Raw genomic sequence first — 14,820 nt, forward strand, 5'->3', positions numbered from 1 at the left:
TAACTCGGCTCCTCCATGATCTTCTCGCTGAAGAAGCTGCATAAAGCAACCAAGAAAGGCTACCATGATAAACCCTTTGCTGTTTTAAACCCTTCCCAGAGATACTTCACAGCTGTAAAGACGCTGTCACAGTACACACATGAGAATCTCAATGAAACACAGGGTGCCGGACCGGTTTCATCACTTAAAGGCAAATCGCCAGCGACAATGCAGACATAAATGCATACCATCGAGGCTCCCAAGCATGTATCATGTGCGAATATCAAATGCCGTCAATGTGTAAATGATAAATACCCACCCACATCTCTCACCTGTGAATGGAGGAAATAACCAATCAGCTCTCACCTCATCAATTAAACCCAGGTGGCAAGGATTTTTCAAATATCTTGACTCCTCCCAATAAGTGATGAAACTGGTCCATCATCTGAGGGGGTAATCACATTGAGATTGTCATGTGTACTATTTGTGAATGTCTTTACAGCTCTATGCCTGGTGGTAGCTTAATAGTTAAAGTGGTGGGCTATGGATCCAAGGGTCCTGAGTTCAAATCCCGCTCAGCTGTTGAATTAATACCAGGTGGGGTGAACTCGGCCTGTCATCCTTCCGAGGTCGGCAAAATGAGTGTCAGCATGCTGGTATCCTGTGTCGGAGTGGCGACCCATCCAGGATTGTGCCCAATAGCCAAGGAGACTGCTTAGGCAGCACCAACACTCTGCACAGAGTATGGTCCCAATCTCCTCCTTTACAGCTGTGGAGGAACTCTGGAAAGGGTTTCAAACTGCAAAGAGTTTACCTTGGTAGGCTTTCTTGGTTGCTTTATGTAGCTTCTTCAGCTGGAAGAGCAGGGGAGGAGTGTGTGTGTGTGTGTGTGTGTGTGTGTGTGTGTGTGTGTGTGTGTGTGTGTGTGTGTGTGTGTGTGTGTGTGTGTGTGTGTGTGTGTGTGTGTGTGTGTGTGTGTGTGTGTGTGTGTGTGTGTGTGTGTGTTTGATTGATTTTAAGGTGTACATTTAACCTGTATAGCCTCACTTCCTGCCTTGCTCCCACAGAAGTTCCCTGAGCTACGTTTCCGTTACGTGGAGGAAGAAAACCCCGCAGAGTTCTTTGTGCCCTACATTTGGTCTCTTGTGTATCGATGGGCATATGGCCTTTGGTGGCCTCCTGAGGCAATCTCATTCTTCCCTGCTGAGACTGCAGCCAAAGGAGCACAAAACCGGAGGACGACTTTGTAGCAAGCAGTCCCTTTCCTATTCTGATGTAGATCTTCAAAGCAATGACATTTGCGGCTTTTTGACCTTTTCTTTCCACCTTCAACAAAGCAGCCATCGATTTCACAAACTGCCTCCCATTCATTCACAAGATGGCTGACTCGGCCCAGAATGAAGCATTTGTTTCATTGACAAGTTTGTCCGACTTCGTTGTTTGTTCCAGAACGAGACTCTCCTGCTCTACAATGTATGCTCGATTATTTTTCACTTTTTTGGAATTTTGTGGTGGCCCAGTAGTGAAAAGATTGGATTGTGGTATATCAGGATTTGGGGTTTTGATGTCAAGCCTTTGGGAACTGAGCTGTTCTCAAGATAATCGCAATGTTGGATCAGATTATGATTAAAACCAGGTTTGCTCATTAGTGGCATTTATTGAGGAGTTACGTACGTTACTAAACAGCCTGTCCCTACCCGAGTCGGAATTGTGTGTGGTTTCGGTCCACAGTTGATGGTTCATTCCGAGTTTCCATCTCGAAAATTTACATGGGTACGAGAATGTCCAAAATGACCCAAATAGAATCGAGTAAAATGTATAAAAAGCACATGTGTACTACGTATATATGATATACATTGTTATCACCATTCCTCCTCTGAGGCTGCCATGGACAGTTCCCTTCTGTTACTCACATGTTTTTAAGTTTCACAACAAAGGTATAAATCTATCAATGGATTGGCAGTTGAACTGAACACTTAAATCTTCATCTGCTTATTGTTCCTTGCTTTCTTTATTGCGTCATGGGGGTGGTTTAAATCGACCACCAGGGTTGCCTACGGAATTGTGCTGGGTAAGTCGAAGCTCACCTGTACAAACCACGGTTGGACAAACTGAAGCCGACGTGACCTGTTGCGCCTGATGATGCACCTCGGTCATTTTCTGAGATGTTTTGTGAAATGCATTTTTGATTTGACTGGTGCCGTCGACGCCTCTCGTCCTGTACTCGAGACAATCGGCTTTTGCTCAAATTATTACTATGCAACTATAATGGATTTTGAGTTTTGTTTTCAGGGTTTTCATGGAATTTTTATTCTTTGTTTTTGATGTGAATATATGTGAAATCCTATTTTTATTTTTATTTAACACATTTCGTTATTGGGCGATTAGTGGTTGCCATTTTAAATCTGAACATCTCATTGTATATTGGACTTTATGGTTATTAGCCTCGCCCAAAAGGAAGAGCTGTGTTGTAGTCGGTGTGTGTACCTGTGCGTGCGTGCACACCTGTGCCCGCACACAGATCGACCTTAACTTTTGTGGATCTTCCAATTTCTATAAACTCTGTCCTCTCACTTGTGGTACCGAGTGCTATAAGACACTCGATCACCTTACCAACTAATGCATCGATGTTCAGAATAACTTCTACCGACATGGTTCATTAAGCTATCCTTGTTTTGAATCGTGCTGATGCAGCACGTACTTGGATCACTGAAGCACGACTGAGCTATCAATAAACTTCCCTGCACCATTCGGCAACGGGGAGCAAATGGGCCACTTCCCTACGGTGTCGTACCTGTTATCTGTGAGAGATATTATTACTAATTTAACATCTGTCTCGACTTTATCGATCCTCTAATCAAAGGCAAACGTCTCCTTCCTATCACCCCCTTGCTTCCTTCACATGAATGGTTCTGTTACAAGCAATTAAACAAGGGATTCAATAAGATGTGTTTAGTCCTTTATGGATGTGCAGATTCCTCGGTTTGATTTTTTTTTTTCCACGAGGAATGTTTCTGAAGAATCCAGGAAGATGATACTGGTATCTTTTGATGTGGTTTCACTCTTCACCAATACCCAGTCAATCTGGCGGTGAGTGTCATGCTCGATTGGTTGAAATGTTCCAACAAATTGGAAAATGGCTTGTTAGAACAGACAATTAACACCTGAGGATGTTGACAGCCTGTTGGGGGATGTCTAAATAGCATGACCTTCACCTATGACGCAGCTATGATCTATGACGCACAGCATCTTTGACACACACACAAGAAGAACACACATTATCGACAAATATTTGACACAGCGATGGGTTCACTGGTCTCTGCTGTTGTGGCTAACTTGGTGATGAAGGAACTGGACCAAAAGATATTCGAGTCTCACGAGAATTGGCTCCCACGATACTGGAACAGGTACATGGCTGACACTGTACCAACGTTGTGCACAGAGACATGGTAGACCACCTTCTTGCGCAACTTGGCTGGGTATTTCCCAGCATTGGCTTTTAAAATGAAATTGAAAAAGAAAGCAAGTTGACCTTTTTGGATGTGGAGATTTACCGAAAGTCTGATGACTACCCTACCTAAAGACATTAGTTGACAGGAAACCAACCCACACCGACAGATTACTGGATTTTAATTCCTGCAACCCAGTCACCCACAAACGCAGCGGGGCACGGACCTTGGCAGCTCAGGCACGGACTGCGTCATCTTCTAAAGCCAATGCAATTTAAGAAATTGCATTTGCAGGAGGAGTCCTGCTCAAAAATGGTTATAGCAAAGGGATACTTCCTTCCCTGGAAGAACTAAAATGGGCAGAACGGAAGGAGCCAGATGCACTGTGTACTGCCGTACTACCCCGGCCTTAACGAAAGGATTGGGAAGATCGTATGCAGCGCACAGATTGGTGCAACCTCCAAGCCTCTACGCACCATCCATAATGTCATTTCAAAACGAGAACGGCGCTCGGTATAGCACATACAGTGGTGAGAAAAAGTTTGTGAACGCTTTAGAATTTTCTGTTTCTGCATAAATTTGACCTTCATGGGATCATATCTTCATCTAAGTCATAATAATAGATAAAGAGAACCTCATTAATTAATAAATGAAAAAGTAGATTTTTTTTGTGTGCTATTTGTTTGAACAAAATCATCCAACATTCAATTCCTTTGTTTGAAAAAGTATATGAACCGCCAGGTTAATCAGCTCGATTAAGGGAGTAATTACAGTCAGGTGTTTCAATCAATGGGATGACAATCAGGACTGAGTTTGGATAGCCCTGCCCGATATGAAAAACATAAACTTTGTTCGTCACCATCGGGGCCTGGTCTTCACCACACAGGTTTGTGAAAGCATGTCATTCCCCGATCAACAGAGATTTCTGAGGATCTCAGAAAAAGAGATGTCGATGCTCATCAGTCTGGAAAGGGTTACAAAGCCATTTCTAAAGATGTTGGACTCCACCACTCCACTGTCAGGTAGATCATGTACAAATGGAGAAAATTTAACACCATTTTTACTCTTTCCAGGAGCAGTCGCCAACAAAAATCACTCCAAAAGCAAGGTGTACAATAATTCAGGAGGTCACAACGAACCCCAGGGTAACGTCTAAGGATCTGCAGGCATATTTTGCATTGGCTTATATTATGTCAGTGTTCATGTGTCATCACATCATCAATTCTTCAATCGATCAATTCATCAGGAAAACACTGAACAAGAATGGTGTGCATGGGAGGACAGCAAGGAGGAAACCACTACTCTTCAAGAAGAACATTGCTACCAATCTCAAGTTTGCCAAAGACCATCTGGATGATCCAGAAGGCTATTGCAAGAATGTTCTGTCGACAGATGAGTTGAAAAGTGGAACTTTTTGGTTTAAATAACAAACGTTATGTTCGAAAACCAAACACTGTATTCCAACATAAGAACCTCGTCCCAACCGTGAAGCATGGTGGTGGAAGTATCATGGTTTGGGGCTGCTTTGCTGCCCCAGGGCCCAGACGGCTTGTCATCATTGACAGAACCATGAATTCTGGATTGTTTCAGCAAATTATACAGGAGAATGTCAGGGCATCCGTCTGTGAGATGAAGCTTAACAGAAAGTGGGTCATGCAGCAAGACAACGATCCTAAACACACAAGTAAATCTACAACAGAATGGCTGAAGCAGAAGAGATTTTGTGTTTTGGAATGGCCAAGTCAAAGTCCAGACCTTAACCCAACTGAAATGTTGTGGCAGAACCCGAAGCGAGCGGTTCATGCAAGAAAGCCCACAAATATCCCTGAGTTTAAGCAGTTCTGTAAGGAGGAATGGGCCAAAATTCCTCCAAGCCGATGTTCATGACTAATCAAGAGTTACAGGAAACATTTGGTTGAAGTTATTGCTCAAGGGCGTGCCACCAATTACTGAATGTAGAGGTTCAAAAACTTTTTCTCACCACTGTAACTCCTCCAGGCTGAACCGTTTACGTATTATATCCAACTGATAGGCTGGAGCTTAATCAAAATCGAATCGGCTTGTTCTTGTCACCTACCCAACTCATCCATCAAGTTCTGCCATAATCCGTCCATAACTTTTTGTGGCATCATGCTATACTGTATATCGTTTCTGGCCCCACATCAATGGTGAAGAATCACTTTAAAAATTATAGCATCTGGATTCTTTCCAAAATCTTGAGATATTCTGCTCGTAGGTAGACAGACAAACGGGTGAAAATGTGATCTCCATCCACCTTCAGTGGCAAAGGTAACGAAAGGACACAATATCAACTGGTGTCAAATCAGGAGTCATTTACCATTCGTCATGCAGAGACTGTGACTAATTCTACATCGGTGAAACTGGAAGGAATGTGAAACAAAGGTGAGATGAACATGATAGAGCAGTTATGCCACACCCAATATCAGCCATAGCTTGCCATTGTCTGTAATCTGGTCAGAAATTTAACTTGAATGGGACCGGTGTTGTAGATACAATGTCCAAAAATGAGACAGATTGATATTAGGGGCAAGGTACCTCAAGAGCCGAGAGGGTGGTCTAACTGCAGAGACGGTGGAACGTACCCACATAATCCACACCTCTGATAACAATGGCAAACACTGGATGGTGCAAGCAACTGGACAAGGTGAGCAAAAAAACAACACTCAGATCCAATACTAGACCCACACATGCACAACACTCAAGGGAAACTCCAACCAACCACGCATCCCACGCATCATGACATCCAACCCGGACACTAATCCAGCCATTTCTGTGCCCCGGAAGCACAAACAAGAACTAGCACACAGACTTGCTCACCCCCACTCATACAACACCAGATCACGAGTAAATGATAAAAAGAGCAAAGCAGACCATCGATGATCCGATGGTTGCTTAAGGTTTGGCAATATAAAAATGCTCCTCCATTGACCTCTCATGCTGGCACGTGACCAGAATTGAATTGTCGCTTGGGAATAAAAGCAGAGACTCTGGGTCGATTTGGCCTGAAGAAGCTCACTGGGAAACGGGTGAAACGTTGCCTGAGACCGGGTCTGCTCTTGCCTGTCTATTACTAGGTTAGCAGAGTAGATCTAGATGCTTTTTTGGTTGTATGCCCAGGTTAATCCCCCGACCCAATTTTGTGGTGACGGGCGGTTAACACTGCTAGCCCCTGGACAGCCGAGCAGTTCCTTATTAATAGGAGGCAGATACATTGATCCTCGGAGATTATAATATGTGTTCGAAGGACATGGGGCGCAATGGCAGAGACACGGAGTAGCACAACACAAGGGGCGCTGCACTAGGACAGCACAAGGGGGGTTTATACTCAAACCCCACTACAAATGCACGGATACAGCTTCTTAAAAGGAATAAATTTAATGGAAATAAACAAATATTTGCAAAGGACAATAATTCAAAAGGATAATGATAATAATGAAATAAATAAATCCTACATTTTAGGCGCCTCTTCACACAGACAACGGGGAAACAAAATAAAAAGAAAACCCTTCATTTCAGATATTCTTTGACTTCGCTTGGCCCAGAACTGGTCTTTGTGGAACTTGGAATTGAGGTGTTTCTATTCACACGTGCAGATGCGCGCAACAAAATGGCGCTTCTCTCGTAGTGGAACAAACACACACCAGGCAATCCGTGAGCGGCACTCCACACCAAAGCTCAGAGACCCAGTGGAACGGCTTCATGCGCCGATCGTTCTCACCGACCCCACCAAGAGCCAAAGGCCAGTGTCTTGCTTCACCACAAGAGCCAAATTGCCTCAACACGAATACAAGGATCATGTCGTCCTCCTCGGCATGCACTCACCCTCCGCCCTCGCCTCTCCAAAATCTGCAACCCCCTTCCTATTTGATCACGGCTCTCCAAAATGTGCCAGCGCTGAACACTCGCCTCTGACTCTCTTCCGAAATCGATTCTGCATCATGCGTTCCTCACACTGACCTCGTGTGTGCGCTCTGCCGATCTCTCGTCCTATTCAGTAGGAAGCCTCCCATGCTCGCTTCTTCTTCAGGTATCTCACGTCTAACAATCCTCCAGCTCCGGGGCGTGGCCTGCTCGCACGTAACCTGGGAAAGCGGGGCTTTCTGTCCGGTTGAAGTGTTTTTGGGACGAGTTCCTCACCTTCATTGCCGATCTTGAAATATAAAAACATAGGGAAAAATCACAGAGGAGCGATTACATACTGGGGAAGTTTATTCTTAAACCCTAGCTAATTAACATGACACCACCCCCTCGTGTGGTGACACAACACTTAAGCTCACAGGTTCCCTACTTAGTTACATCGAGATGCCTCCTACATGTCCATGGACCAAGCAACTCTTCAATGCTAAATTCCTGATTAAATTCGCCAATCTACCTCCACAACCATAAAAAAATTATATATATATATATATATATATATATATATATATATCTTCTTCCTTCGGCTGCTCCCGTTAGGGGTCGCCACAGCGGATCATCCGTTATGATCCGCAGAGTGATTTGGCACATGTTTTACGCCGGATGCCCTTCCTGACGCAACCCTGGTCGCCTCTTACAACACAGGGAAATGGTACACCTATTTTAACCGGGGTATACACCGGCCCAGTACACTGGTACTCATTTCGCCGACCTCGGAAGGATGACAGGCTGAGTTAACCCCCTGGTGTATTCATTCAGTGGCCCAACGGGGCTTGAACTCAGGACCTTTTGGATCCCAAGCCGCTGCCCTAACCACTGCGCCAACACCAGGCTTAATATATATATATATATATATATATATATATATATATATATATATATATATATATATATATATATATATATATATATATATATATATATATATATATATATATATATATATATATATATATATTGTTGTAGATTTCAGAATTGAATCCGACTAATGCATACAAACATTTAAGTCCTCAGACAGTTATTTCCATAAATGCATGTCCAGGATAGACCCATCCCCATGTCTGGTAGGATTCTAACTGTGACGCATTTGAGAAGGGAATAGAATAGATTCCCTTTGTTATGGGATGGCCTTTTTCTCTTTACGACACATTCATGCACGCGAGATAGCCGTGAGCCCAATGGAGGTTCATCTAGCCCCTTTCCATCAGGACACATTGGCTTGGAGGTGGACGATTTATTTACACCTTGAACTTACAGGACATTTGATTAAGCACACCACGAGCTTTTCCTGAGCAGTTATTCAGACGGTCAAATACGGCTGTGGATCATTTACCTCACCCACCGATCTTCCATCGACGTTCGACACCCACCTCTTTCACCGACGTTGATGTTCACCTTTTTCCATCGACGTTTGGCAGCTCTATTGATGCTGGCTGGCTCTTGTTCGTGTCCGGCTGACCGAGGAAGGAATGATCGCGAGGTTGACGGTTGGTCACGTGCAACGGTGTGCCAATAGGCAAGGTGGATTTGGTTGAAGTCTGCTTGAGGCTCCGTCCAGATGAGTCGCCTATAAAAAGGATGGGAGGACTGCTTTACTGAGATCTTTCTGACAGTTGGTGACAGCTGGTTACAGCTCCTCACAGCGCCTTGCAGCTCCTCACAGTGCCTTGCAGCTCCTTACAGCTGTCCGTTGGTTGCGGCTCCTGGTGGCTCCTGACGGTGGGTGACGGTTGGACCGTTCCTGCTGGTTCTGCTCGGGACCTGTTCTTGGCGTCCCTGGTTCCTGGGGGTGACGGCGATTGGTGTTCGAGCCTGTTTGCAGGTGGGTGTATGGCGAGGCAGGGCGCTGGCAGAGGCTCAAGGCACGCTCACACATTTTGGGACATTTTATTTGACGCACGACTTCTGCCTTGGTAAGCCGAAACCGGATTTCTTTCCCCCCTGAATGATCTGCTGGGTACCCTTGTCTCGTGTTTAATCGTTAAGATAAGCGTCTGCTCCTTGTCTGTTTTTTGTCTCAATGCCTGATTAATTCCTTATTTGCTTGACATTATTTTGATTGATTTGAATTTACCGATTTTAACCACAAGGAAAGAGAAAGTTCTTCAGTTTTTTTTTTTCTGATTAATAAATTCCTTGTTGACGTTTCGACCTGTCCGTGCTTGTCCTTTCCTTCCATTGATCCAGCATTGTCCGAACCTAGATAGACTGGGAGGTAATTACCAAACTAATTAACCTGTCATAGTTGGCACGCACCAGAGCCTGGTGTTGGCGCAGTGGTTAGGGCAGCGGCTTGGGATCCAAAAGGTCCTGAGTTCAAGCCCCGTTGGGCCACTGAATTAATACACCAGGGGGTTAACTCAGCCTGTCATCCTTCCGAGGTCGGCGAAATGAGTACCAGTGTACTGGGCCGGTGTATACCCCGGTTAAAATAGGTGTACCATATCCCTGTGTCGTAAGAGGCGACCATGGTTGCGTCAGGAAGGGTATCCGGCGTAAAACATGTGCCAAATCTCTATGCGGATCATACGGATGATCCGCTGTGGCAACCCCTAACGGGAGCAGCCGAAAGAAGAAGAAGAAGAAGAAGAGTTGGCACGCACCAGCGGTAAATGCTCGGCCACCCTCCTTAAGATCTAATCAAAATAAGATTGGTGCATCGCCGAGGGCACGCTCCCCGTTCAGGAAGCCACGTGACCTGCAGTTAAATGGCAAAATTAGACGGCGGACACTAGAACTCGTGGTTAACTGAGTGGCGTTCATGGTTGTAAAGCAACCCATCGTACCACGAAGTTGATTGTGAGAGATGGCCCCAGGTCCGGCTCTTCCGAGGAGAAACGGGGACTAACCCCCTCATAATACACTCGGTACCCGTGGCCGTAACAATATATATATATATATATATATATATATATATATATATATATATATATATATATATATATATATATATATATATATATATATATATATATACTGTATATATGAAATGTTTGTTTGTTTGTGACTCTACTACTCTGAGCTCCCAAGGTTAATCGCCACAAAACTTTATAGGATAATATTGTTTACCATGTAGCACCTAAATAGGGGTTTTAAACAGTCTTTTTCTCACAATTCATAAATTATATACACACGAGCTGCCACCTGTTTCCATCTCCGCAAAGGTAAAATCCGCAAAGGAAAGAAGAGTTTGTAGAAAAAAAAGTGACCATTTAGCTTATTTCACCAAATATACACGTCCCAATATCCATCCGATAGTTTAAAAGAACCAAGTTAACATAGTGATTTGATTTTTGATCATAGATGTTTGATTTATTAAATCATAAATGCCTCACTGCAAATGAGCAATTTTTGGAGTGTGTATTATTGTTATAAATGGGAATTCAGTTGAAAAAGTTCAGTGATGAGATATCGTAGTGGTCAAGTCAGGTATGGGAGCAGATGCCGAAACAGCGCGTTGCTGCGTCCACTTTCCGCCGGTACTCCAGGGGTTTCCGTCTGGCCATACCCCAGGCAGATGCCTGGCCCATCGCCATTTCCTTGAGATTCCGTCATGGGTGGAGCCGGTAACCTTAGCAACTGTTAATTTTTTGATTTTCAAATGGTTTCGGGTCACTATCACAGAAATATTCAATCACAGGTGAGATATAGTTCATTTCTAACAATATTGTTGTGGTTCTGCTAAACCACATGCCTCTAAGGAAATGGCACCAACATACAGTGATCCCCAGGCAGTTATCTCGTTTGTCTTCATGCAGTCAGACCTTCCCCTCATGTCTAATGGGTTAACGGGACGAAGTGCATTGCGTGGGTCTTATAGCTCGGTCTAATTATATCTCCATCTACCATTAAATCCTGATTTTCATTCCAACCCTTTCCTTTCATCCATGATACAAATCGAAGCAGGCACCGCACCCATGCAGCCACCCTATAAGAAACTCTCCACCGACACTGTACAGGACACGAATGGTGCGCCCTTTCATTCAAATCTGCGTGCAGATTTACAACGGCATCCCACCTCTGCTCACCAGAAGCACCACCTCGACCACCAACATCTCCTGCATACACGCATCTCCTGAAAAATCACCCCACACCTCCACGCATCTCCGCATCGATACAATTTGCCACCAAAAAAGTGTGCTGCGCGGCCCAGGCCACTTGGACCGTGTGGCGCGGGGACGGGCATGGCACGTTAACAGCACCAACTGCAGCTCACTGGGGGTGCCCTGAACGAGCACGCGGGACCAACACGACCCTCGTCCAGTCGTCAGAACACAGCTTGGGAGTTTGGTGCAGGGCTCCGGGCCATGTCGCGCCGGATGTGCAAATGAGGCCGCTTCCGGCCCAAGGCGCCTGGCAGGGCGGGGCCAGGATCAAATGGAAGGGCACGATTCGGATGACGGCGCGTCACTTCGGGTTGTCGCCCCACCCTTCACCCGGGGCTTATAAAAGGCAGATCGCGAAGCTGTCCGCTCTCTCTCTCTCTCTCTCTCACTCACTCACTCTCTCGCCTGCCTTACACTGTCTCCGCCTGTTTGCTGCACCCACTTCTTCGCCTCTCTGCTCCGCCCTCTCTTCCCTGCACCTCGTTGTCTACCTGTCGCTGCATTTGCACTCAGGGTTGGTGTGCGACAGACGTTCTTCTGGACCAGTACGGAGCACGCATTTCCACGAATCCCGACAAAGTGATCAAGCAAGAGATAACGCGCCGACTCTGAAGGTGGGATTGCTCAAGCGGAGCGTCCCCCAAAGCATACTGGGTTGCGCAGTCAGTCGACCACACCAGGTATTGAGAGGCCGTTAGTTCTCATCTGCTCTCCTTCCTTCTGGCTAACTAATCTTTATCGTGTGTGTGTGTGTGTGTGTGTGTGTGTGTGTGTGTGTGTGTGTGTGTGTGTGTGTGTGTGTGTGTGTGTGTGTGTGTGAGATGACGCTTGTCGTAGCTTAAGTTAAGATTGTAGAAGGTATAACAGGATAAGTCTACCCTGTGTCTGCTTTTGTAAATTGCTTGCCTTTTGTTGCACCCCACAAATTCCTTGCTGTCCCTGCTGTACATAATAATAAACCCCATTCACTGTGCCACATACCGTTCCTCATCTGATTGTAAATAAATGCTTTGTATAGAAATGTTCCCAGCTCGTTTTATTCTTTTCCTTCATTGGTCCAGCATGGTCCGTATCCTAGCCTCGCCGGGACGTTATCCCCCCAACGATCCGTTTTTCTCGCTGGTATGTTCTTGGCAGTTAAGCTCGGCTGCATCTGATCTGGTAAGGTGATCTAGTTTGTACAAGGTGTGTCGAGGGTGTGTCCCTTGGTAATTAGATCACGTGACCATTTTTGGTAACCGGTTTCCATGAGACGGAGGACCCTAAGTCACGTGGTTAAGTTATTGACGTTCACGGTCGATTAGCGACCTGCCATGTCACGGAGTTATCCGTGTGCGACGACCTGCGATTCCGGAGAGTCTGGTGGGAACCCGAGGTACCTTCCCCCCCTCGTGGTCTTCTCGCCCTGACTCCGGGTCTGCAACAATATTATTGATGTCTTTGACGCCAGCATCACCGTCACCCTGCTCTGGCCTACACCATTGCTTACATGCATGTCAGCAAATACGTGGGTGGAGACCACGCAGAATAATGTGCCTCTGCCTGTTTGGGGGGCAGATTTCAAGGAGGAGCCTCATGGCAGCCCTCGACCAATCAGCCTGCTATGGGTGGGGTGGCCATCGCTCAGCCAATCAGATCCCGTGCGACAGGAAGAAAGGGGTCCGCGTGATGTCACCACGCCCCTGGGCCAATTGACGGACTTGCCGCTCGTTTTGGCCAGTGACAGGGAGATGAGCGATTCTGCACGCCAAAACGGTCCACTGAGGGAGAGCGGGGAGGGTGGAGGCGTCCCCCCCCCCTGGAGACAGGGTGAATAAGGGTGCGGCGCATTTGGACAGCAGGGGCTGGAGAGAGCTTGAGAGAAACCATCCCTCAGCAGAACCACAAGGAGTGCGCGCCGTCTCTCTGAAGGATACAGAGGAGAGGTTTGGTTGCCAGGACGAGCGCCGAGCAGAGTTGAGGAGGCTGATCGCGGCTCGCTGGTGTCTGGATTCTGCTCGCCTCTCACTGGTGCCCGGTTTGAATCAGCTCGAAGACCACACGAGGTGGACAGGTCCGAGGCAGGCTTGGTCTTCAGCTCACCTTTATCTCTGAGCTGGAGGCCTCGATAAAGACCACTTTGGGTCCATTTCTTTGGGTGTGCGTCTGAGTGTGGGCCCGTCCTAGTAAGTAATAAATTGTTAAGTGCCTTGCTGTACATACGTGCATCTCTTTAGTCGGATAACTCTGCCTTCTTGCGTGCTTCCCTCCTTCCCCCCATTATGAATAAACCCATTTGTTAAATGTATCAGTTCGTTGCTGTGTTTCTTTCCATTGGCTTAGCGTGACGCGTGTTGGAGAATTAGCCAGGCCGTTGTTGCCGCCGGAAGGGGACATTTGGACCGACGGAACTCGGTGATCATCCTCTCGGGTCGCACACGGTTCGAGCACGCTAGCGGCTCGTTCCGAACGAGTGCGGTCGAGGGTGTGAATACTCGGTAAACTCGCCACGTGGAGCTCAAGGTATTTTGAAGATTGGCAAATAACCCTGTACCACATGGTGTAATTATTGACGATTTACGGTCCGGTAAGGGACCCGTTTTTGTCGGAGTTTTCGGAAAAGGTATGATCTAAATTCCGGGTGTGCGGTAGAACCGACTCTATTGCTCCATCTAGCGGTCGTGCCCGTCGCCGATACTCGGCCCCGCAACAATATATACAACTCTTCCCGCAGATTCAAAGTTCAACAGAAGAACCTCATGTGCAGAACTTCATCACTTGTCAAGGAAAAGTGACAAATGACAAGAGAATTGATGGTGATGGGAGAGAAAAATATGAAGAATGGCAGGGATAGTGGAATGGGTAGTTGGAGGGTTTGGGGTGTGGGAGGGTAATGTCGGAGGGTTTGGTAGGGTTGAGGAGTGTATGTGTGTGTGTACGTGTGTGTACGTGTGTACGTGTGTTTGTGCGTGTGTGTACGTATACGTGTGTGTATGTGCGTGTGTGTGTATGTGCGTGTGTGTGTGTGTACGTGTGTGTACGTGTGTGTGTGTGTACGTGTACGTACATGTGTGTGTACGTGTACGTACATGTGTGTGTACGTGTACGTACATGTGTGTACGTGTGTGTACGTGTAGGTACATGTGTGTGTGTACGTGTGTGTGTTTGCGTATGTACGTGTGTGTGTGTTTGTACTGTGTGTGTACATTGTGTGTGTGTGTACGTGTGTGTGTTTGGACTGTGTGTGCGTGTGTACGTGTGTGTGTGTGTTTGTACTGTGTGTGTGTGCGTGTGTACGTGTGTGTGTTTGTACTGTGTGTGTGTGCGTGTGTACGTGTGTGTGTATACGTACGTGTGTGTGTACGTGTGTG

General features: G+C 46.3%; 1 protein-coding gene across 2 annotated transcripts in view; it reads left to right on the plus strand.

Moving 5' to 3' along the window:
• Window positions 1-2,751, plus strand: part of DYM (dymeclin) — a 74,008-nt gene extending 71,257 nt beyond the window's left edge. The window contains exon 17 of one of the 2 annotated variants that reach the window (XM_085849466.1): window positions 1,050-2,751. In XM_085849466.1, the coding sequence (XP_085705592.1) occupies window positions 1,050-1,229 (180 nt within the window). In that variant the 3' untranslated portion in view covers window positions 1,230-2,751. Of the gene's footprint in view, window positions 1-1,046 lie in introns of both variants that reach the window. The other variant, XM_085849465.1, reaches the window with a different exon arrangement.
• The last annotated feature ends 12,069 nt before the right edge of the window (window positions 2,752-14,820 follow it).

This window comes from Eptatretus burgeri, chromosome 12, assembly GCF_056783735.1.
Source record: "Eptatretus burgeri isolate ZD-2024b chromosome 12, Ebu_testis_v1, whole genome shotgun sequence".
In the NCBI taxonomy this organism is placed as follows: Eukaryota; Metazoa; Chordata; class Myxini; order Myxiniformes; family Myxinidae; genus Eptatretus; species Eptatretus burgeri.